At 44.5% G+C, this 23789-nt stretch overlaps 2 protein-coding genes across 4 annotated transcripts; one reads left to right on the top strand and one right to left on the bottom strand.

Moving 5' to 3' along the window:
- Positions 1–1504: 1504 nt before the first annotated feature.
- Positions 1505–13244, top strand: LOC131585707 (cytochrome b-245 chaperone 1). Of its 2 annotated transcripts, XM_058852096.1 has the most exons (8): positions 1505–1626; positions 3772–3902; positions 4993–5034; positions 6284–6357; positions 7267–7363; positions 8626–8770; positions 9304–9401; positions 10738–13244. In XM_058852096.1, exons 2-8 carry the CDS (start codon positions 3818–3820, stop codon positions 10815–10817), a joined length of 621 nt encoding a protein of 206 aa, XP_058708079.1. In that variant the 5' UTR covers positions 1505–1626; positions 3772–3817; the 3' UTR covers positions 10818–13244. The 2 variants fall into 2 exon arrangements, with proteins under 2 accessions (XP_058708079.1, XP_058708080.1); XM_058852097.1 differs by having other exon boundaries at positions 9304–13244.
- Positions 13245–13730: 486 nt separating this feature from the next.
- Positions 13731–23729, bottom strand: HEXD (hexosaminidase D). 2 transcript variants are annotated; one of them, XM_058852090.1, is made up of 12 exons: positions 23596–23729; positions 22831–22940; positions 22653–22740; positions 21774–21938; positions 20522–20705; positions 19163–19234; positions 18240–18435; positions 17493–17575; positions 16632–16710; positions 16453–16554; positions 15856–15945; positions 13731–14993 (listed from the first exon to the last, which is right to left on the bottom strand). In XM_058852090.1, the coding sequence occupies exons 1-12, from the start codon at positions 23659–23661 to the stop codon at positions 14825–14827; spliced, it is 1404 nt and encodes a 467-aa protein (XP_058708073.1). In that variant the 5' UTR covers positions 23662–23729; the 3' UTR covers positions 13731–14824. The 2 variants fall into 2 exon arrangements, with proteins under 2 accessions (XP_058708073.1, XP_058708074.1); XM_058852091.1 differs by lacking the exon at positions 21774–21938.
- Positions 23730–23789: the final 60 nt, after the last annotated feature.

Below are 23789 nucleotides of genomic sequence, written 5' to 3'. Positions count from 1 at the left end.
GTTACACACTGATTTCCATAAAGGGAATTTAAGAAGTTAAGCTAAACTACAGCTAAACTCATGCTGCCTAAGTAGTTGCTCTAATGGATTGAACAGGAACAGCTTCCCCATGTGAATGATGTTAGACTGAAACACAAAGGATTTTCCAAATGCAGCCTATTTGTCCACAGGAAAATTACTCTGTATTTCAAATGAATTAGAAAATTTCCTCCCCAAATAACAGATTTTCAAACTCGAGCTTTTAGCTGATGTACAAGTTGCAAAACTCAGGACATCAGTGTTGGACCTGTAAGATTATCACTGATATTTCTGCTTTGCAAATATATGTGATGTCCAGGTGTTAGGAAAAAAAACAGTTATTTGTTGGTGGAATTGCCTTGTTAAAGTCTAGGAATTGATATGCTTTAATGATCTCAGACCTAGGGAAGTTAACAAAATCTGAGAAAAAAGGATGCCCACTGGCAGTGGACACAAAGGGTGCAGAATATAGGGGCCATCTGGCAAGAACTTCCAAGATAAGGAAGAAGCAAATAAAGCCAACTCAGCAGCTGTGCTGAAATCAGCTCCGACTGGCAAAAGGTAATGCTGGCAGGGGGAATCTGCAACCACTGACACAAGAAACCCACCTACAAGAAGGAGAGACTGATCATGCAGACGTATTAGCATGAGAAGTTAATAATTAACCAACAGAAGACAGAATTACCAATTCTGGATTTTATTAACCAATAGAAGACAGAAGAAGCTAATTAATAAGAGAACTATGTAACTTGTAGCCAGTGAATACTAATGTCTTTGATAAAATGTGTAAGTAGTTAAAAGCTTTGGTGTGCTTGATCTGTGGACACCTCCACCTTGCACCCAGAATAAACAAACCTCTCCCTCCTAAACTAGACTCTGTGTTTGTGTTTAGAGAGCTCCTAATATCGGCAACACCTCTCTGCAGACATTCCAAACCCACCTGGACGCATTTCTGTGTCAGCTGCTCAAGGTGTATCAGAAGGAGCTGGACTGAGCGATCTCCACAGGGTCTTTCCAACCCCAACCTGTGATTCCGCCATAGCCGAGGCAAAGCACCAGCGCTTTTGTGGCAGTGGTGCCCCAAGTGCTGCCATCGAGAGCCCAGAGGTTTCCTGGCCTCCACAGGGGCTGTCTGAGCCTCGGGACAGCCCCCAGTGGAGCCCTGTTCCAGCGAGGGGCTCCCCTGCCCTCCCCGACCCCCTCATGCAAGGGGCCATGTCCACCTCATCCATCGCGGGTCAGTCCAACTGGGTGCTCTACCGCTCTCCCACACACCCAGCCTCACCCTACAGCAGTTCACTCCTCTCATCACGCGAGGTTTCTGCTCTTTCAAAGCACCGCTAAAGTAAAATAACCAAGGAAACATGGACACTCTTACTTCAGCAGCATCCGCGGGCTCGGGCGCCATGCTGAGTACTGGCAGCGCGCCGCCATCTTGGCGCGGCACCGCCCTCACGGGAGGGGAAGGGAGGTTCGTGTCCCATCCTCTGCCCTCACCCAAAATGGCCGCGGCCGCGTCCGTCCATCCCTGAGGCGGGACCAGCGCTGAGGGCGCGGAACGCGGAGGCGGCCGCGGGTCCCTTTAGAACGCGGCTGGAGCCCGGGCAGGTACCGCGGGCACCGGGCGAGGGTGAAGGGGGGTCTTGGGTGCCCCACGCTCGGGGGAACAAAACCCACGGGTCGGATGGGTTTTGGCAGGGCCGGTCCCTGGCTGGGGAGGGTCTTCCTCTCCCTGAGGGGGAGACCAGGCTGTGGAAGGGGGGTGGGAGCAGGTGCAGGGTTGGGAGGTAAAGAAAAATGAGCTCTGTCAAGAAAATTCACCTGGTGCGTGGTCCTGACTGATGGCTGTTGGTTGGAAGATTTCAAGGTGTTCCTTCCAATGGCTTTTTCTGGCTTGCTTTCAACTTAGAGCTTGGAGGGAGCATGAGAATGTTGTTTTGATGCTGGAGATCAGTTCAGTGTCAAGCCAGACAAATTCAAGAAAAACTGAGTTTTAGAATTTGAAAGAGCAGCACAAAAATGCCTCTTGCTCTGTAATCATAGCATTGTTTTACTGAAACTTTTGTGTTTTCTTTAGGGCACGTTTATGATTTATTTATTAAATGCAACTTTAGAAGCTGCTTTGGTGCTTTTTATTCCAAGGTCCATCTCTTTCAAGAAGCAGCCTGTGAGAGACAATGCACTGATGTTGAGTGTCCAACATTAAAACAAAATTGGCATTTCCCTGCTTGAACTTCGCTAAATTATTATGGGAGGGTAATATAAAAGTTTGCATTAATGGACTTGACTGATACATGTGAGAATTATGTTCGTAGTAGGGGATAATATTTGTTAAATACAGCAAGATTTCTGCAGTGATCTTGATGTATTTTATAACTTGTATTTGATAACAGGCAGGAGAAGGCATTGTGCATGCAGATGTATTTTCCGGTATTTTGAGAGCAACTCACAGGAGTAATTTGAAAATTAAAATTTGATGCTTGACATCCGGAGGAGATGGAGCGTGTCTTATGCATAAGTGCTTTTGGCTCTTTCGGTTTCAGATGCTCTCAGATGTGTTGCTAAGAGATCAAAATCAAAGTCGTGGGTGCTTTTTGTTTAACTGAAAAGACCTGGCTAAATCTGCTCCCCTGGAGCTTTGTCTCCAAACTACCAGAATTGCAGGAGCATCTTCTTGTATCCAAGAACAGCCGGATAACTAAAGGACTGCAAATCATATATTTGCCTTTTGTAAGAACTTGGATGTGCTCAGACCTGCTCTCTCTGTGTTTTTCATGGTTATTCAAAACCTGATGAATGTTGGCATTTTCTGGAAACCTGTTATCATGGGCAGCTAGCAGCAGCTTAATGCCAGCCTTCTTAAACTGGTTCTGTGGGACAGGCTGCCCCGGGAAGTGGTGCAGTCACCATCCCTGGAAATGTTCAAAAACATGTAGGTGAGGTGCTTAAGGATACGGTTTAGTGGTGGACTGGGCAGTGCTGGGTTAGTGGTTGGGCTTCATGATGTTAAAGGTCTTTGTCACCCTAAATGCTCTGATTCTATGCTGTAAAACAGTGAAAACATATTGAAAATACTGCCTGGGATTAGCCAACTTTACTGGTTTTAATTAGTATCTGTCTTTTTAGTCTCTACTGTTTCTGCCTAGGCTGAAGGCATGGTCTTGTTGAGGACAGACACACTTGTTGGAGGCTCCTGGTTGTCTTCTTGGGGTGGCTTGGAAGATAGGAACGCCGTCTGTGGCATTATGGGATGCTGGCAGTGCTTGGCTGTAGCCCTTCCTGGTGTGTCAGCAGGGATGAGACCCCATGTCGGGGTGCAGAAGGCTTCACTGTCCCAGACTAGCCCTTCACACAACCCTTTGAGCTCACAGGAAAAATGCTGTCAAAGAGATTTCCATTCCCCTTGCTGTTTGATCTGCTTGAAGGGCTGAACGTTTTTCCAGGTTCTTGTTTTTCACATTTTTCTTCTGGAATCTGATTATAATAGAGACTTTTACCCCCACAAAATGAGAACTTTCTTCCAAGAATTCAGATTCTTGTTGTTACGCAATTCTCCACATGACAATTTTACTTTGTGGTTGTTTTCAGTGTACATATTCCTCTTCCTGTCCAAAAAGACTGTGTTCTTACCCTGGAGTATCTTTTATAGTCTGGATTAAGATTTGTTAAGTCCTAAAAAATGCTAGGAAGGGGAACTGGTGGAACTGTCAATGATTTATTTATTTATTTTTGTTTGTTTGTTTGTTTGTCCAGCGAGGTTTCATGAGTCAAACTGGGCTGTTGGGAGTTTCTTTTGAAGATGTACATGTTGGTTGAAAAACGCACAAATTCCCATCTTCATCTAAAGAGGTCACCTGGCATCCGATCCTGGTCTCTCTGTGTTGGTAAGACCACAGCGTTCCTCAGCTTATTTCAGAGCTTGCTTTAAGGGAAGAGGGTCACTGAATAAACTCCTGAAAAAGCCCCTAGTGAAAAGCTTGCCTTCCAGGCCTTTTCCTTTCCAGAAAAGGAATGATTGTGCTTTGAACTCTTCCTTTCACATAGGCACTAAATGAGTCTGAAGTCTAAGTGTGGCAGTTTCACTGTGAGACTTTCAGTCTCCTCTGAAGAACCTCAGAACCTCGTGGATGAAATTTTAAGGTAGTCCTGAAAGATCAAGAACAGAAGGTTTATTATGTGCCATGCAGCAATAGAAATGCTTCTGAAGGGGCTGTATAGTTAGGTTGAAAAATATCTAGATTATCAGGAGTGGAAAACTGCAGTGTGGCCATGCTGGGGTTGGATTGTGCATGTGGTTGGTGGTGAGCTCTGAAGGACACACTATGAAATGGGAAGTCATGCAGGATGTTCTGAAAGGCATCTTTATAAACACTACTGAATATGCAGGAAAAATAAACTTGTTAGGATTGTGCTGAGAGAGCTGGGGGAAAATCTGGTGTATCCTGCTTTCCAGCTGAGCAGATCCCACTGCAAGAACACCACATTGTCATTGCTTTCAGGGATGCTATTGAGAAGATCTTTGCAGTTGCAGCAGCCTCTGGGGCATGAGGCACTCTTCAGCTGCCTCCTCCTTCCTGAGAGAAAGGAGCTGGTAGTTTCTGATACAACTTTACTGCAAAAGTTTTCTTTTGGCTCCATAGAGCACTTAAAGGGGAAAATAATCATTGCAAAGTTTGTGTGAACACTCCAAGTTGTACTGAGAAAGTATGGTGTCATGGTTAGATTGAGTCCCTCTGAGGTTCTTTCCCAGTTGTGTAACAAAATTTTTATTTCTGACCCTAACCCCTATGCTTTTAATGCCTTTGCAGAATGGAAGTTTTTTCAGTAGTGAGAGAAAGAAATAACTTGACTTTCATATAGTCATCTATCTTGCAATCACATTTGTCCTGTTTTCGAAAAGTGATGTTTTTCCAGGGAATTTTAGATGTTTTTTGAGCTGATAATTTGCCCTAATTCTCTTTTCTTTCCTCCTAGGAATAGCCTCCATAGGTTTGGCTGCTGCTTATTATAGTGCAGGTAATGGCCTATCACATTTTTGGAAGAGTTATTTCCTGTTGATTTGTTTTTCATGTTGATGACTCATCTGCAGCTTCTGTCTGGCCCTTCAAAGGCAGTGGAGGTTCCTCTCCCACTTTGTGGTGTGATTATTAAAACCAATAATAACTGTTGCCCCTCTGGCTGACTGTGCTTTAATGCTCTATTTCTTAGTCAGCCTCCTTTTCCATTTGCAAGTATTTTTAATAATGATATTGGTACTCTGTGGCATTTTGTACTTTCAGTGTTTTATAAATGTGATTAGCTGGTCCTCACAGCTCTCCTGGGAAGACATGTAATGATTATTTGACACCATAATGAAATGATTACTTTGCCTTTGACGGAAGTTCTCTGTTTCTCTGGAAACTGTCAAATCATCACTAGCAGAGATTACTCATCCAAGCACCTTTAGAGGTCAGACAGCTCCTGCTGCTTCCTGCAGTACAGCAGACTGCACCAAACGCCAGCTGTCTTTGCATCCATGGGATTTATCCTGGAAGCTGCCCTGTGATTCTTGTGCTGCATCCTGTTAACATCAAATGTTAAAACTTAATAGTGTGTAGGAATGTGCTACCAATATAACCCACGTAGTTTTATTTAAAGAGAAAAATGCAGTGAAAGCTGCTTGAGCCACCAGCTAAATCAGCCATGTTTTTCTTAAGACGTTGCAACAAAGTTTTCTGAAATCCCAGCACAGATCTACTGTGCCTTCAGTGAAAAGCCTGAGTGAGCAAATTATTCAGGCTGTGACATGTAAACATTTTCAGGATGTGAAATGCTAATGTTTGTTTGTCAAGAGGACCAACTGCTTCCTTTTATGCAGAAACATGTTTGCTTTATTGAATTTTCATTGTCCTTATCCTTGTCCTCTGCAGCGCAAATATTTGGTGTTTGACAGCAGGTTGGCAGTTTTGTGGATGCTTTTTAAGATGCCTTTGCTTGTAGAGAAGAGAAAGATGTGATATTACAACCTTGCCAATAATATATATGCTTAAAATTCTGCATGGTTTTAAGCCCAGCCTGAATCAAGTCTCTGCAAAGTGTGAAGATTTTCATTGTGGGAAAGAGCTGTAAAATAGCTTGTAGTACAACTAAAGGCAAAAATGTTCCATCAGAGAAACCTTTTCTGCTTTTGCTGCTTTTAAAAGGAGCTCGTTGCTTTCAGGATTGTTTGAATACCAAAGAAGGGGGGGAACAAACGCTAAATTTGTGCATTTTTTACATTGTTCAGACAGCTTGGCATGGAAGCTCTTTTACATGGCTGGGTGTTTCTTTGTGGCAGCCCAGAATCTGGAGCAGTGGGAGGTAAGATGCTGAACTCAGGAAATGAGGGCCTGTGAGTAGGAAGCAGTTGGCAGATGCTGATTCCAGCAGCCCCATGCATTTGCTCAGTCCAAACAGACAAGTTATGCTTTTGGTTTTGAGGAAACCCTCTGGGTTGCTATACTGGGACTAGAATTAGGGCAATAATTCTTTAGCTACACAAGCATGAAAATGTGAAACTAAACATAAGTGTATTTTTTTAGGGGAGACTTGGCCCAAAATGTTCTCTCTTATGTAAAAGAGGGAGGATGACCAGGACATTGAGCTGTACAACATGATTTTGAACTTAGCCTTCAAGCTAATGACAGAGCAGCCACTAAATAGGGGAGCTCTCACTTTCCAGGCTGCTCAGCTTTTTTCCTCTGGGACAAGCTGGTTTAGAATCCTGTGGATGTTGATTTGAGAGCAATAAGCCACCATGTCATCCTGCTGATCTGGGTTGTGTTAGAATGAGCAACTCACCTGAAGAGAATGAGATCCTCTTTTCATTGACTGTCAGGGATATTTGAGGTCTGTGTAAGCCTGGCCCTTAGAGCACGGCATTAGAATGTCAAATTCCCCAGAGGTGAAAGTTATAGGAGTTACAAGTTAGTGTTCAAATTTGATTCCAGGCCAAGTTTTTATTACATGAAGAATGTGGCAAGAGGGACAATGAACCCACTTTTAACTCCCTCCTAGAAGTCACACAAGAGATATGGTAAAGTTTCTGTTAAAACCAAAAGCAAGATTGTGATTTTCACAGTCTAGTAATAGAGGAATGTCTCTAAACTAGCTGTGTATTCTTCTATTACCAAGATTATTTTCCCATGGAACTGTTTTTATTTTACTTTGACGTATAGCTAGTGATGGTGTTTTCAAGACAATCTTGATTTTTATTTTTCAATTTTACAGGAAGCTGTATTTGATAAGAACAAGGGAACAATCTGCCTAAAAACATTCAACCTCTACAAAAAAATACTGACTTTGTCAAAAGGAGGCAATGAACAAGGTGAGAAAGCAGCATCTGTGGTAGAAAATATGGTGAGCAACAGAAGAGATGGATATGTGCCCATTTAATAGCTTCTCTGGAGTTCTGTACTCAAATTAAATCACATCTGCTTCCAGATCTGCTTTGTTCCCAAGCAGCAGATGTAGCAATCTGCCTCTCTGGGCCCAAATGCTTTTTCTGTGTGCTGAATGCATCTTGTTAATTATTTTAATCCAAGGTAAGTAGGACTACACATTGCTTTCCATAATAATCTTGTCCATTCCTTTGGGATGTTAATGTGTTTACCTTGCCCTTGGCTAGCGTGCTTGGCAGCTGGGACTGGTGGAAACACTGCAGTTTTGGATCCAGAAGTTGAGATTCCTGTAATCTCATCTGCTTTGGGGAGCAGGCAAAGGTTTAGATACCATATGCAAGCAGGCATGTTACATCCTGCAGATACAGAATATGCATTTAAAGCAGCCTTTTCAGGAGGCTCAATTTAATGCAGGATCTGATGTCCTTTGGGCTTCCTGTTGGATTGCCAGAAGTTGCAGTATAGTCTGTGACTTGGTTGAGTCATGGTGAGTTAGTAACTCTATTGCAAACTAGGATCTTTTTTTCTGTTGCAAAAGCAGGATCTTCTTCCATGTCAGAGTTTTTGTTCTACTTCTTGATGTAAATAGCACCAGCTGTCGATAAGCTCAGAAGAGTGGCCAAATTTGGAATGACCTTAAGCTGAATTGCTTTTTAAAGAGTCCATTTTTGAGATGGAAGATAAAAGGTGTGGAGAGAAGGATGTTTAATGTTTCCAAACTTTCCTTTAGGATATATGTTTACAATGGAGAGCTGATGATATGTCTTCCTCTTTGATAATATCTGGTTTAGGTACCATTCATGTGAGGATGCAGAGATCAGCAGGTGCTCTGAGCAGTTAAATATTTCAGTATTTGTTCAATCTCAGTAAACTGAACACCTGTTTGCCTACAGAAAAGTAGTTTAAACTGCCATTAAAGTAAGTGGGAAGCATAAGTAATAATGGATTGGTTCCCAGTTCCTGGCTGGCTCTATCTTTTCCCTTAGGGCCTGTCCAGCTAAGCGTGCTGCAGTCACACCCTGTGCATGTTTCTTTTGCCTGAGCAGCTCGGCAGCCGTTTGCTGCTGCAGGACTGCCCTGGTTGTGTGGGATCACAGCAGTGGTGGCCAAGAGCAGGGTCCCTGTCACCAGTGGCAGTGCTGAGGGTGTGCAGCCATGCTGAGAGCAGATGTTTTGCCCCTCTTTGCAGTGGTGGCTGTGCTGAACGAGATCCGCGATGTGAACGTGGAGGAGGAGACCGTGCGCTATTTTGGGAAGGGTTACCTGGTTGTGCTGCGCTTTGTCACTGGATTCTCACACCCGCTCACCCAGAGTGCAGTGCTGGGCTGCAGAAGGTGCAGTGTGGGCTTCTTAAAATTGCAGTGTGTAAGGTGGGAAATGCCAGTCATGTGGGTGGGTAATTGCCAATTGTTGTAACTAAGCTCATTTTTCAGACTTGCTGGTATGACCTTGTGTTATTCAGTTTAAATTTTTAAACCACATCATGTTTTCGTTTATAGACCTTTGGGTAACAACATCTATCAGGATCATATTTAGACATCTAAGATCCCTTTAGTGCTGCCTGTCTGCTGGAGTTGTCTTCCTCAGCTATACAGTGGCAGAGTGGATTAATGCTACTTTGCAAATGTTTGGTGTAGTAGTTAACAGAAAATTTATCTTAAGCATTGATGATAAGGAACCTTGCAGCAGGGACTGGGGGGAGGATTGATGTGCAGGGAATGGCTTGGTGTGGCATGCTGTCAGCCTTTCCCTCTATGCCCATATGACCCTCCCTCTAGGCAGTTAGTCCCAGGAGTTAGCATGCCTGCTCTTGTCTTGTCAGCACCACAGTTCCAATAACTCTTCCATTGTTTCTTCTTTTCCCCAGTGATGTGGAAGCAGTTGCCAAACTCATTACGAGTTTTCTGGAACTGGACAGAGTGGAGACCCCACAAGATTTCTCCCAGAGCAGCGAAACAGAGGCAAGTGATGCAGATGAACCACAGGTTAAATAGTGATATTCATTGTGAACTGAAGCAAGCAGAAGCTTTCACACATCTGGAAAATATTCTAATAGCTCTTCAAGAAAAGAAATCCCTCACAGCCTTGATCTGGGCATTTCTCAACACGTGCATTTACAATGAGTGGAATCTGTCTTAGGGCACACTGTTTAGTGCTAAACTGCTTCAGGACCCTGCATGTGGACACTGCTGGCTTTTGAACTTTGTCAGTTTATCAAACTTGTCTAGGAATAGTTATTTATTAATGAATCGTTTTGAAATAATTGCTTTTCCATTAATGAAGTGAAGATACAGATGTGAACTTCTGCTTACTGCAAACATTTGCTGCAGGTACGGTATATGCAATGTAGAAGAGTTGAATTTGTAACTCATAACACAATACTTTGAGGTTTCCCTTTCAATATATGCAATTAGGAGATGCAGAGTAGTGGCACTTTTATGTTCTCTACTACTGACTTCCCACTGGGTATCTGTGGAAATTAAAGTCTGAGTGCCTCTTGGAATTCTAAACATCAGGTTGATCAACCTGTAACGGTGTCTTATCTCAGATTCACCAAGAAGCCATAAATAGCAAAGGAAAAATGATCATGATGAAACATATTTGGGATGTTCTACCTTAATCTTGCTCTGCTTAACTTCTGGGCAGGACAGAACAATCTTTTTCTCAACCTCAATGTTTACTTTTTAAGCTGTGTGTTTAGAAAGGAAGAAGGGACACGTGTTACTTTAGGTAGGGAGAAGACTGATGTCAAACAAGGTGGTAGCCTAGAGTTGTTGAGTATTTCCTCACTTGAAATGATACCGAAGTGCTAAATAATAACTTTTTTAAGGTAGCTGGCATAGATTAAATGTTTGACTTGTACCTGTTTTACTCCAGGTGTCTGGTGTCCTCTGTTCTGAATGGTTTCACAAATAGTTAAAATACAAAATTTTTCAAGATACTTCTGAAGTAAAAGCTACCTCTCTTAGTCAAAATATTCTGTCTAGAACTAGAACTCCATCATGCTTACATTAACATGTCAGTACAAGAAAAAATTGTAAAAAGCTGCAAGTTCCTTCAGCATGCTACAGCTGCTTGTACTGAAGTTCACTATGTTTTATTTAGGAATCTTAGGGTCTTTAGACCTGATTTAGAAAATATTTACACGGTTACATCTAGGAGATCTGAACAGGGTACAAGGTAACTGTGTTGTCTGCTTTCACCGTTGGCAAGCAGCAAATGTCTCCTAGAAGGAGTTTCTTTAAGATTTAAGGATTTGAGAGCCTATTCTTGTTTCCAATCACTCTACCTCTACAGAGAGAAAGCTCTGAAAAGTTTTTGGTGGAAACCTCATTCTGTTCTGTGTTCCAATTTGGTCTGAAGCTGAGCACCTGCTCATGAAGGAACAGATTTCCCTTCCAGACACTCAGGCTAGGATGTGAGCAGAGAGGCAGAGGCTGGTACTGTCAGTGGAAAGTACTCACACTGCAGCAGGGACATGGCTGTTGACGTAGCTTGCCTGCAGCACAGAACCAGGTCTGTTTTCTTTAAATAAGATAAAAAACTTGTAATCACATCAGGTACCAGTACAGACCTCTGCCAATACACATTCCTGAAAGTGCTCTGAGTGTTGGGGTAATCATGGGACTTTCTGTGCCTACCCCACTCCACTGGAACTGGGAAGCTGCTCTGTATGAACGTGGGAAAATTAGGTTGGAGGCAATTAGCTAAATTTGCATTTATTCTTTAAGCACAGCTGTAAGCTAAGCATAATCAGCAAACCTGTTTAAAAAATATTGCAGGGTGTAACACTTTGTATACAGAGTTCCTCATTTAAATCCACTGGATGTGTACCCCAGGTGATGCTCATTTTACAGAGAGGAGAATGAGATTGGGGATTTGGAGGACTCTTTTCCCCCCACCCCCCACAGCATAAAATGAGAATGGTGAGTGTTCTAAGGACTTCCAGTAGGAATTACTGTCCTAGAGTACATAATGGTACAATGTAAGCACAAGGACTCAGCCTGTGGTAGCTGCTGCTTTATATCAAGGATATTCAGAGGGCATTCATGGTGTGCATTGCACTTACTCTGAGCCCGAGGAGTGGACCATGATAAAAACAAAAAACTACCTGCCTTCAGTCTCAGCTCTACTGGTTTTCATTTGTATTCCCATGAGGACTGACATTCCATGGAATATCTAAACCACGCTGTAGTTCTCCAGTTTAAAATCGGCTTTTGAGAGGTACATCTGTTGGTCTGACCCTGCACTGCATCCTGTGTTCTGCTTCTGCTGAGCTGTAGTGCATCCAGCTTGCTGTGCATTAAAGGTGATAGTCATGTCTGTACTTACAGACTTTGCCATATCTTATACAAAGACTAAAACAACAGAAGGAGAATTCACAATCTATAGAAAGGGGAATGACCTATAGTAAGGTACAATGTAACTTGAAATACATCTTGTGGAGTAAGTTGCATGTTGGGTTGATGTCAGTGATCACCTCTTTAGAGGTGTTTTCCAGTATCCTCCTCACTCCTCATTATCCTGCTGTGTGAGGCAGGAGAGGGATGGCTGCTGCCATGCACTGTGTGTCTAGGAGGAATATTTTGTCTCCTCAGCCTTTCCCTTGGCGCAGCTGGTGCCATCCTCTCATGCCATTTCCATTTTGCATTTGGCAGCTGTCACTGTACTAACAGGTACAGTTTCAGTGGGAACCTGTGTTCTGTAGCCTGAGCTAACAGTTTGGCCCTGAGGACATTGTGCCAGGCTGTGGGTGCTGCCTGTGGGGATGTGTCAGGCACTGCTGGCTGATTCACCCGGCCTGTGTGATCTGTCTGAGCCCCTGAGCTTGGCAGTGGGACACTGCACCAGTGTTAGCACAGGCTGAGGGGGTTTTCTCTTGTATTTCTCTTGATCCACATCTGGAGCTTCTTGTCCCCAAAAACTTCATCATTTATAGTTGGAAGACATGGCCAGATGCAGTGCAGTAACTGTGCATGTAGAATTAATTCAGAATTGCCATGCACATGGATTTGGTAATGGCAATGTCTGTGCACTCCTCAGAAATGGGATCAGCTTGAAGAACTGTGGAAAGCAGGTACTAACTCAGGACAGGTTCCACTCTTCCCTCTTTGGATGAGTCCTGTCTCATCCTCCTTTTCTGCCACTTCTCACCATTCTGCTGAAGGCATTCCTGGATGGTTTTCCTCACTTCCCTTGGGCCCAGCAGTCAAAAGCCCAGTAAACAGAGCCTTTTATGTGCTTGGTGTCAAGTGACTTGGACTCAAAGGCATGATGTGAAAGATTAGTTTTGGTTAGAAAATTAGGTACTCCTAGAAGACTGTTACAGATGTAGTCATTGACTTTTGCATCTCAGGCTATCTAGAGACTTGTGCCTGGAGAGCTGTAGTTTGCATGACTTACAAATGATTTAAAAACCTGCACAGCAGACCTTAGGTTAGATCTAGCACCCTGACCCCTAAAACCAAGCCCTTTTGTCATGTCCTTTCCTGTAATTGTATGGTGTCATTTAGCAGATGCTTCAGCTCGTGCTTGAGCAGCACAGGCAGCTCCTTGCATGGCTGTGGTGGGATGGGGTTGGGGCTGTGGCTGCTGCAGCGAGCAAAAGCCAGAGTGCATCTGTGCAGAGGGAGAGCACTGCTTTGTGTAAGGTGTAACCTCATACCCCACTGCTTCACAATGAAACATTCCATACCTGCCATCAACTGTGCAAGTCTCAAAGAAAATCCAAATATTTATAGTTGAGATCTGACTCTCGGGCTGCATTTATGAAGTTACACAGATAGCAAAACCTCAGTTGGCTCACATTAATAAATAAAGAGTGCTAGTTCTGACAGTGTTGTAGATGGCTGGGAGGCAAAAATACTTCTGGAAAATATTTAGAAATTGCCTTTTTTTTTTTTTTACTTTAAAATTGCAATTAGAATTTCAGCAATGCCTTGTATTGTCTTTTTTTAAAAAGCATTCATTGATAAAAACAACTTTGATAACTTGTTTTGCATCGCTGTAGTATTTTGTATTGTTTTTAATTAAAATTATCAAAAGATTCATGGCTGTCTGAATTATTACTGGGAACTGATCTACTGAAGGAGTTAATGAGGGGAAGGACAGAACAGAAGAAGCCCAAATACCTGCTTTGAAGTGACCCTCCTGACACTTGCAGCAGTCCAGCTTTTAATTCCATATAAGCTGATAGATCCAACTCTCTGTTGGTGTGATTTCCATTTTCCCTCCTTTAAACCAAACAAACATGCTACACACAAAAAAAGCATCCTTCAACAAACATTTTGAGTATCAAAGGTTTTATTCAAGTAAAATAAATTAAGATCTTGTTTAGCTCAAGCTATGTGACAGGTATACATAGTAATTTGTTCTTTTTAGATACAGATCTGCATGTGGCCCAGTTACTGAGGCTCTCATTGAGTCACTTGAAGCTTGTCTTATGATGTAGTTTTACTTTCTGTATATCAATATTTGTTCCAAGAAGATTTCAATACCAGTGCTTCCATGAACATTTAAAGAAAGGAATGAATGAAGCACAAAAATAAATATTTTGAATATTCACAGTGGAATAACATACTTAACTATAACTACCATACTTCTGAATTATTTCCATTTTGGTGAGTATCTCAATTCTCCACTAAAGTCCCCAAAATATATTTCTATATATTATGACAAGTTTGACATAAAACCAGAATAAACCAGTATTTTTTCCTTGTATTTAGTAGCTTTAGTCATGGCTCAAATGGGACAAACCTGGCAAGTGCAGGTTGCAGTTTCAGGTTTTAACAGCTAAACAGATGCCTCAGTGAGTGGGGTGGTGCTTTTCTGTGGGCATGAGAGTATGCTGAGCCTCGGTGGGGCTCTGGCAGGCAGTGAAGCAGCCCAGTGTATTAAAGCACTTTTCCCTCCTGCCTCAGGAGCTCCCTCTTGCCCGTGCTGGAATGGTAGGACACAACTCAGAGCACAGCTGACAGGTGAAGGAGTTAAGGTACAGAACATAATGACCCAAACGTTTTTCAAGTATCCTAAATATTAGGGTAGAACTTTGCCAGGTCATTGATATGTAAGAGTCTGTTGCTACAAATCTTGAATTTGGAAGAAACTGTTTTTTTCTCCTGCCTTGGAGGAGAGTGAGCTGTGACTCACTCCTGCATTCTGTTGTGCAAGAGGAGCAAACCTGACTTACAGGCAGGTGAATTAAGGCTCAGCATGTGTTAAGACAGGAAAATTGAGCTGAAGTGTTTTATGCTGATAAATTCCTTCATGCCTTCAGGTCACTTTTGTTTAACCACAGTTCAAGATGACAAACTCCAGCTGAAGGACTAGTTGCTGATTTTCACTAGCCATGTTTTCCCAGGGAATGAGTCAGACTAATTGAAACGCCCCTAATTTTGTGCTTTTATTGCTTCATCTAAATCATCCACCACTTGCTGCAGCTTCTGCAGGGTGGGGTGGACATTCTCCTCCATCCATTCCTCTATAGCACAGCTGTGGAAAACTTGCTCCATGGCTACAGTGAGGTCCTGCACCACAGCGTTCCACTTGGAGAGGAGACTGAGCAGGAAAGAGAAGGAAGAAACAATGACATTTGCAGGTCAGCTCTGCCTCAGGGGAGGGTTGGCTTACTGGCTTTTGCAAGGGAGTACTGTCCTTAAAAGCACTTTACAGGAAAAGAAGCTGTTACAAGAGCCCAAAGGACTTGATTTTGTTCAGATAGCAAAAGCTTGATGCTGTTTCTGTTAAAGTTCCATTAATCTTGGCACTTTCCTCATGCAAAGACTTTTAAAGTACCAAAATGTGAGTTCAATAAACCACTCTACACATTTTAAGTGTAACTGAAACTCACTGTGAGACTTGTTGGGAATTCTGGGTTTTATCAGAAAGAGTAGATGAGGTTGGATATTCACCTTATCATAGCGGAAAAAAAAAAATAAAAAAAGAAGTATAAATTAACTTTTTAGCATGAATTGGCAAAATGTCTAGGACAAATTCTGAAAAGCCCATGGTGACAGGGAGCAGGGGAAGGGCCTGGCTTTATTCCAAGCCCTGCCTGGAGTCTGGCCCACAGTGAGCTCCTAGACCAAGGCCAACCACTGCTTCAGGTGCAGCAGGGCTGTACAGGAGTAACAAGGGACAGGCTTTTGGAGACCAGTTTTGTACTTGTTCTCAAAGAATTCATTCAACAGAAGGCAAAGAAAAAATTAGAATTGTAGAATGGTTTGGGTTGGAAGGGAACTTTGAAGATCATCTAGTTCCAACCCAAACATGGATAAAAACATATTATGGATACTTTGTCTGAATCCCACTGTTTCTGAGATAATTATAGAATGAGGTAAGGGCTCACAACTCACTGTACCTGAGTGCCCAAAATATATCAGATTTTATTTCCCCTGTAATGGAAAACAAGTGGTGTTACCTGACTGCATCTGGCTGGAAGTGGTGCATTATGATGGGATGAATAATCTTCCTTCTCCTGTGGTAGGGGCTGAACCAGCCTGTGACATACCTGCAAATGCATGTTGGTGAGAGCTGGGATGAAACAGCAGCAACATCTGTTTGTCACTGCCAGGGAGGTGGGGAAGGCTTTAGCTGAACTCCTGCACAGAGATGATGATGCTTGAGGAATAAGTTTATTTCAGTCTCTAGATCTTTGGAATTAGCTTGTGAAAGTGTTCCTGGCAGATGATCACCCGATCATCTGCTGCAGAGTAAGTTTCATTTCAAGCTCCTTTCCTTTGTAACTGAACCATTCAAAATTTTAATTTTAACTTTAAATAGCAGTAAAAGGTAATTGAGAACTAGATGCTTCAAATAAGGCAGCATACAGTATTTAGGAACTTTGCTAAAATATTTTAAATTTTGATCTAAATATTATGTTCTGCTGAGGTGTCAGTGACACCTGAAATGCAGAGCTTGATATTTAAATCACTTTTTTGGAGTTGTGCCCCACTTTGAGATGATGCAGCTCCAACACTCCTACAGCCAGGCAGAGAATGAACAGAAACCTCATTACCTGTTCCTTTCAAGAAGTTCATCCACTGATGACTTGAGGTAGAAACTAACTTCTGTCACAAGTGTGAAGATAGTGTTCCCAGGAAAGGTCCCCACACATGTGCTGTCCAAAGAGGATCTGTTAGTTTCTGAACTTACCACACAAGGAGAAGCACCTGAATTCTGCAGCTGGAATTTTACCTCATGTAAGTATCAATTTCCAGGTTAGACATTCCCAGGAGGTTTTCCACATTTTCTTTAACCTGTTCAGAATAGCCACCTGGCAGAAGACAGTGGAAATGAGTAAAGTAGCCTAAGGACCCAAAATCTTCATACAGGAGGGGTTTTCTGGAGTATTCTGCCTTGGCTTAATAGTTCTCTTTTGGTGAAGAATTTTTTAAAAGATAAAACGGAAATAAGGAAAAAAACACTTGTGGGTGGAAGGAGGAGCTCATTGTCTTTCACACAGCTGTCTTGTGCAAGGTGAGCACTTCCTAGCTCTGAGCTTTCTGTTCAGGGTGCTGAATATTTCTAGGGCCTTAATTAAAAGCAGTGGGTTGTGGGGGTTTACTTTGAAAATAAGGAAATAAGAAAAAATCTGTTGGCAACTGCCCTGTAAAGAAAGCAGAAACTACAGGAGGTATTTTACCAGACAGTATCCTCCCTAGATCCATTCTAAGATAAACAATTAGTTAAAAAAACTTTTACACATGAGCACATTCTAAATCTAAACTAAATTTGTCTCATTCATATACCACTATTGTTTCAAATCAGTTTGAAAAGCAATTCTGCAACTTAAATTTATTTTTTAATATAAGCATGATGTTTTTGACCACCTGTGCATTAGATCACAATAAATGAAGAGGATACAATGGCTATTTTAAATACTTAGGCCAAGAGGCTTCTCTGCTCTCATACTGCAAATTGTAATTTATTGGTCATAATTCAGGCCATGATCAATTCAGCAAACCACCTCAAAATATAACAAGCCCATGCTAATCTTAGGGCAAGGTCACTCCTGTGCTAGGCACTATCTGAGAGAGAATGAAGTTGTCATTGTACCATTCTTTAGTGCCTGCAGACACACAGCCAGTGATGGAATTGCCACAGGGAGAAGCTCACACAAAACAGAGAAGTGATCATACCTATGTAAAAAAAAAAATCATTAATTGCACATTTTACTGTTAGAGAATACTAAATAAATGGGAACTTTTGGTATTTCAATCACTAAAAATCAAAGAGCTTTAGAAACTTCAGTTTGTCTCAGAGAAGAAGTATTAAAATGAGAAGCATTCCTGTTTTACTAGTAAGAACAGATAAAAATCAGTCTCTTCTCAAGGCAAATTAGGGTCAGAAATTGGATATCAGCTCTCAGGTATACCCTAAGATCTCCTGACTGCATAAAAATATTTCATTCCTTCATTACATTAACAAATTCTCATCTCCTATGGGATTTCATTGGTTTTGAGTTCCCATCAGACATTCAGATAGGCACACCACACATGAACTACAGTGTCTATGAGCAGTTTTAAGGTGGCACAAAATCCATTCAAGCCTTCCAACCTGAGCTGCTGGTGGTGGTGTCCCCAAAGCCACTGTTCCTGCTGCTTAGTGCTGTACAGCTAACTCCAGCTCTGAAATCCACCCTTCATCGTCTGGGGGTGAGGCCCAGCAGTGACAGACAGGAAGAATTGCAGGGTTGCAAAGCTCCCTTCTAAACCCCCAGCTTCCCTGTACCTCTTAGGGGGATTTTGGGTGGAAATTTGCTTCTCTGTGACCTCTGGAACCACACAAAAAGCTGTTCCTCACCTCTGCCAGCCGGTCAGTGCGATACCTTCGAGGACATCAGCCGGGCTCCTCCTGGCCACATGCAGCCACTCCAGCTGGTTCCTGAGGTGGTGCCCAATCAGTGTTAGAGACTGATTCACTCCCGTGGCTCCCTTGAAGGCACTTGCAAACCACACCTTGGAGAAGCCACACCTGCGGTACTTCTCTATGAGCTGCACTGCAGTGAGACACAAAGGGACACGCACAGCCTCGACTGCAGTGCTTCAGTGAGGGGGAACACAGCTCCAGATCCAACAGGCTGCTCAGCCAGTTCCTGTCAGGCCTGGACCATCAGCAAGGATGGGGGATTTGACACCCTCTCTGAGCAGCCTTTTGAGTGGCTGTTCTCCTATTTTCATGAGCCAGTTACTGTATTCCACTCCCTTGTATTGATACCATGCTAAGAGCTGTGAGATTGTAACAAGCACGAACAAGATCTGACAGCTGATTCCTCTTGCAGCAGAGAAATATTTGCATGAATGCTAGATGCCTGACTGGAGCCTCTAGGAGCTTCCCTCTGAATTCTATAGATGTATGAAGCCCTGAAGCTTCTTTTTAGAGCTGTTCAATACAAAGTTATGTGCTCCTACTGGAGATAGTGCAAGGAGAATTAATGTACCAGTGCTTGTAAATAACCTCTGAATCTCCCATAAGTGATTCCATAGCTCTGTTGAAAATAATTAAGCAGCCTACAATGCAAGTCATTCATAGAGAAAACATAAATAGAAAAAGAAAACAAGTAATAGCAACTATGATGTAAAATCAAACAAGGGCTGTCCTTATGCTATTAAAGCAATAAAGAACAATTCAACAAAACCAAAATGTTTTGGTGTCCTGCTAAGGCAGGTTTTAATGATTTGCTTTAGCTATTTTGCTTCCACACAGCTCAGCTGAGAAGTACAAACCTTTGCCCTCCACATCGATGTCTGCTGCATAGTCCCAGATCATTGGCTGCACCAGCTGTGGGACCCCGGACTCTGAAAGGAACAGAGCTCTTCAAAATCATGGAAAACAGCTGGTTAAATGAGAACTCAGTACAGGTTACTGCTGCAGTAGCATGTGACTACAGCTATGACTTGTCACTTACAGCTGGAGTGCCCCATGGCATTTTCAGCCTGGCCAGGACTTGGCACATGCGCAGGGCCACCATCGTGAAACCATTAAATGGAGGAACAGTGACAATTTATCAGAGATCCCATTTGCCCCAAGCCCACCTCATTCTTAGCTCCTTGCATCTCTCTGTGTACCAGCTGGATTCCACTGGCAGAGCTGCAAGCTCTACACACATAATTTAACTAAATTCTAAAGTAACATTCACCTTTTCACTTACACAGTGAAACACAGCCTGGGCTGTGTTTGCACAAAAGGTAGCTTTTCAAGTACAAGTAAAGATACAAATTTAGCTTTAACTCCTTTTATAATCAACTCCTCATCTAGTTTTAAACCTGCAAGACTGACTGATAAACTGCCGTAAATTGTGCAGAAATTCAGTATATTTAACTCCATCACGTTTTAATTTATTTATCCTGTTATTGTGGCAGTAGAGAGCACTAGATGCTGCACTGTACTTGTGGAAACTCCATGGGTCCCACCTGCATTTTTGGGGATGATTTCCCACTACCAAAGCCTTGAATATCTCAGTCACTGCTGGATGAGCTGCACAGCTTTTCCTGGTGCCATCTAAATCTGTTTACAGTAGCCATGTAAGGTGGCTCTGAAAATGCTGAAACTCCATCTGTGCTCAGACTACTCAAATTTTAGCAGTGGTTTGATATTTTTCCAAAAATAAGTCTCATGATGTCAAGGTCTTGGAGCTAGCCCACAATTCAGTATCAAAATCCTCACCATGTGCACCCTGATCACAAAGATGCTCACAGGGCTGCAGCTTCTCTGTGTGAGTTTGCACCACTTGGGATCAGGCACTGCAAAGTGCAGCAACAAACATTAGAACGTGGTGAGAGGCACAGAGATTTAGACTTGGACCACAGATGTTAATAGGTTGTTGTTTTAATGTATAAGGAAAATAGAAATGATGGCAGCCACTGCAGGGTGAGCGTTTTGTGATGGAAAACTAAAGTGTTCAGACTGACCCACACTACACAGGGACTCTGTGACAGCCAAGGACTGAGTACTTCTATTCTCTAGTCAAACAGTCCACACCTCCATTCTTGCCAGGTTTTTGTTGTTTTCATTACATTCAGCTGCCAACCAATCTGTTTTATGTGCCTGTGTAAACCTGCCTCACCCCATGGCTGGTCACACACCTGCCAGTGCTGCCTCACTCATGCCCCTGAGCATGTCATCCCACACGATGGGTGTCACCATGGGGTAAGAAGAGGCCAAACAAGTGGCAACTGCTTTTATGTGGGATAAATACAGCTTCTCTGGAGTGTTGCCTTCCTGCTGCAGCCACTGCTGTGACTCCTCTCCTTCGCCAAGGTAGTAGACCTGAAACACCAAGCAAATCATCCTGACTTCTTGGATAGAAATAGAGAAAGTGAGGTAGACAATATTCAAAACCTTTGTCCAGATGTGACCCATTAAGTGGACACATTCAAAAGCACCCCTCAGTGCTGAAGACATTGCAAGCATTTCTATCAGTCTGCAGGAGACTGTGGCCATGTTTATGTGTATCACTTGAGGGAATTTTCCTACAGAAATGAAAATATCTATATGCTATATCTGCCTTTGGAATGTTTGTCCTTGGGAGTAGCTCTCAACACATTTATTCCCTTCAAAGGCAGCAACCCATCAGGACCTGAGGTAGATAAAATAAGGTTCCTATCTTAAGAAGATCATCCAAATGTGAGTCTAGAAGCAGCCTGGGGCAATGTCCAAGGGTGGCCCAGCATTCTTGGTCCCATTCAGAGTGAATTAAAATTTGCTGGTTTAGAGCAGGTTTTATTTATTCTACATAAATAGTATTTTGCTTTATAAAAGCCTACAGCTCCCTGTCTAACCTTCCCATCAGTTTCAACACAACAGGATATAAAATGCTAAACTAATATCAGTACAGTTAAGTGGTCATAAGGAATTCCAGGGATCTGTGTGCCATCAGGATAGTTTTAAGAAACTATGAGAAAGAGAAGCTTGAGCTTTCCCTTTCTCAAGGGGACAAACTACTAAGGTAAGAAACCCAACACTTCCAACCACAGAAGGGTTTACTCTGAGTAATTTGACCAGAACAATCAGCCAGCATCTTATAACAAACTTACAGGATTCTTAAAGAACAGCTCTAATTGATATCTCACTTCAAATACTCACTTGACTTAAACCCAACTGTTTGCTTTAAGAAGCTGCTTTCAATACTTTGATATTACACTTGTATCTATGGAAATGACAACCTGTGTTACTGGAATAATTTCTTGTCAAAAAGACTTTTCGACACTGGCTCAAGTGGCGTTTTCTGTCCCCAAAATCCCACCCAAACATGGCCTGGGCACCAGTGAAATGCAGAAGCCTCAGCCCTTGCTACCATTCCTCAAAAGAACATTCCCAGCTCAAGAGAAGTCCCACCTCATCACATCCGATGTGGAACCACTGTAAGTCCTCGTGCAGGGCCATGACCTGGTCAATCATGGCTTTGACCAGTGCCAGTGACTCCTCCTTGTGCGGGTTCAGGGCGTTGGGCAGCGCCTCCACCTCCCGCAGATGGGCAAACTCCCTGTGCTTCAGCACAAACTGCAAGGGAAAGCGGAGCTCGGGGGCAGCTGCAGCACCAGGGGACAGCAGCGTCCTCCTGTCCCCAAGGCTCTGAGGGCAGGTGTCCTGCTAAACCTGAGGCTTGGCTTGTCTGAGCCCCAGGGACAGGCTGGGGGCACAGCTGCTGCTCCCCAGTGCTGGGAAGAGCACGTGGTGCTCTGACCACGAAGCACCTCACAGGGTGGGTAAAGGAAATGGGGAAGTCACTGCAGTGTGACCCTGATGTCAAATCCTGCAGCTGTCAGAGCTGGATAACCAGAGCACAAGAACTTGGATTGGAAATTTCCAGCAGAGAATCCCAGAATGGGTCAGGCTGGAGGGGAGCACAGTGGCTTATCTGGTTCCACCTCCCTACTCCAGCAGGGCCAACCCACAGCACAGGCCACAGGGCTGTGGCCACAGGGCTCTGGAATATCCACAGTGAGAGAGACTCCACACCCTCTCTGGACAACCTGTTCAGGGCTTGGTCACTGCACAGGAAATAAGTTCTTCCTCATGTCCAGGTGGAACTTCCTGGCCATCAGTTTCTGGCCAGAACTGGACACAGTGCTCCAGACGTCACCAGGGCTGAGCAGAGGGGCAGGATCGCTCCCCCCCCTGCTGGCAATGCTCTTCCTACTGCACCCCGAGATGCCCCCGGGCACTGCTGGCTCAGCACACCCGCTCTCTCCCAGCCCAGCACACCCAGCTCACCTCCATGTGCCCGAAGCTCTGCACCAGCGGCACCACGTCCAGGCCCTGCTCCCGCGCCCGGCTCAGCAGCGCCCGGAGCTCCACGGGGCTGCGGGACAGCGACACATCAATGCCCGCTGGGCACGGCCCCGGGGCACCTGCGGGTCCCCAGAGCTGCCTGAGGGGTACACGGTGCTACCTGTAGGCGTGGGGGGCCTGCAGCAGCTCCAGCGACCCCGTGTACGGGAAGGTGTCCTCATACTCCAGCAGCAGCCCGGTGGCACCAAGGGTGCGGAGCAGCGGCAGCACCTGCGGGAGGGAGCAGGGGACACTGGGGATGCAGCTGGGCTGTGACCAGTGCCCCTGTCACCTGCACCAGGCACATCCGTCACCTGCCTCAGGTATATCCCTCACCTGAGCCAAATGAATCCTTCACCTGCACCAGGGACATCCTTCACCCATACCAGGTACACCCCTCACCAGAGCCCTGTACATCCCTCACTTGTGCCAGATACATCCTTCACCTCCCTCAGGTTCGCCCCTCACGAGCCCCAGGCCCATCCCTTACCCGCCCCTGTCACACCCCTCACCTGCCCCAGGCCCATCCCTCACCTGCCCCAGGCCCATCCCTCACCTGCCCCAGGCCCATCCCTCACCCGCCCCATGTTCACCCCTCACCCGTCCCATGTTCACCCCTCACCCGCCCCATGTTCACCCCTCACCCGCCCCATGTTCACCCCTCACCCGCCCCAGGTTCACCCCTCACCCGCCCCATGTTCCCCCCTCACCCGTCCCATGTTCACCCCTCACCCGCCCCATGTTCCCCCCTCACCCGTCCCATGTTCCCCCCTCACCCGCCCCATGTTCCCCCCTCACCCGTCCCATGTTCACCCCTCACCCGCCCCATGTTCCCCCCTCACCCGCCCCATGTTCCCCCCTCACCCGTCCCATGTTCACCCCTCACCTGCTCCAGGTACTGCGCGCGCGGCGCGGCGCCCTTCAGGTCCAGGTGCACCAGCCGCCGCCGCATACTCTAACCTCGATTGCTTTGGCCTGCCGCCGGGTGTCCTGGCACACCCTGGCCGGCTCGCCCTGCTGTCCCTGCCCTGCTGTCCCAGCGCTGCCCGCCCGCTCCCTGCTGTTCCGTTGTCCCGCTGT

Source organism: Poecile atricapillus, chromosome 17, assembly GCF_030490865.1.
Source record: "Poecile atricapillus isolate bPoeAtr1 chromosome 17, bPoeAtr1.hap1, whole genome shotgun sequence".
In the NCBI taxonomy this organism is placed as follows: domain Eukaryota; kingdom Metazoa; phylum Chordata; class Aves; order Passeriformes; family Paridae; genus Poecile; species Poecile atricapillus.
This window is presented reverse-complemented; position numbering and strand designations above follow the sequence as displayed.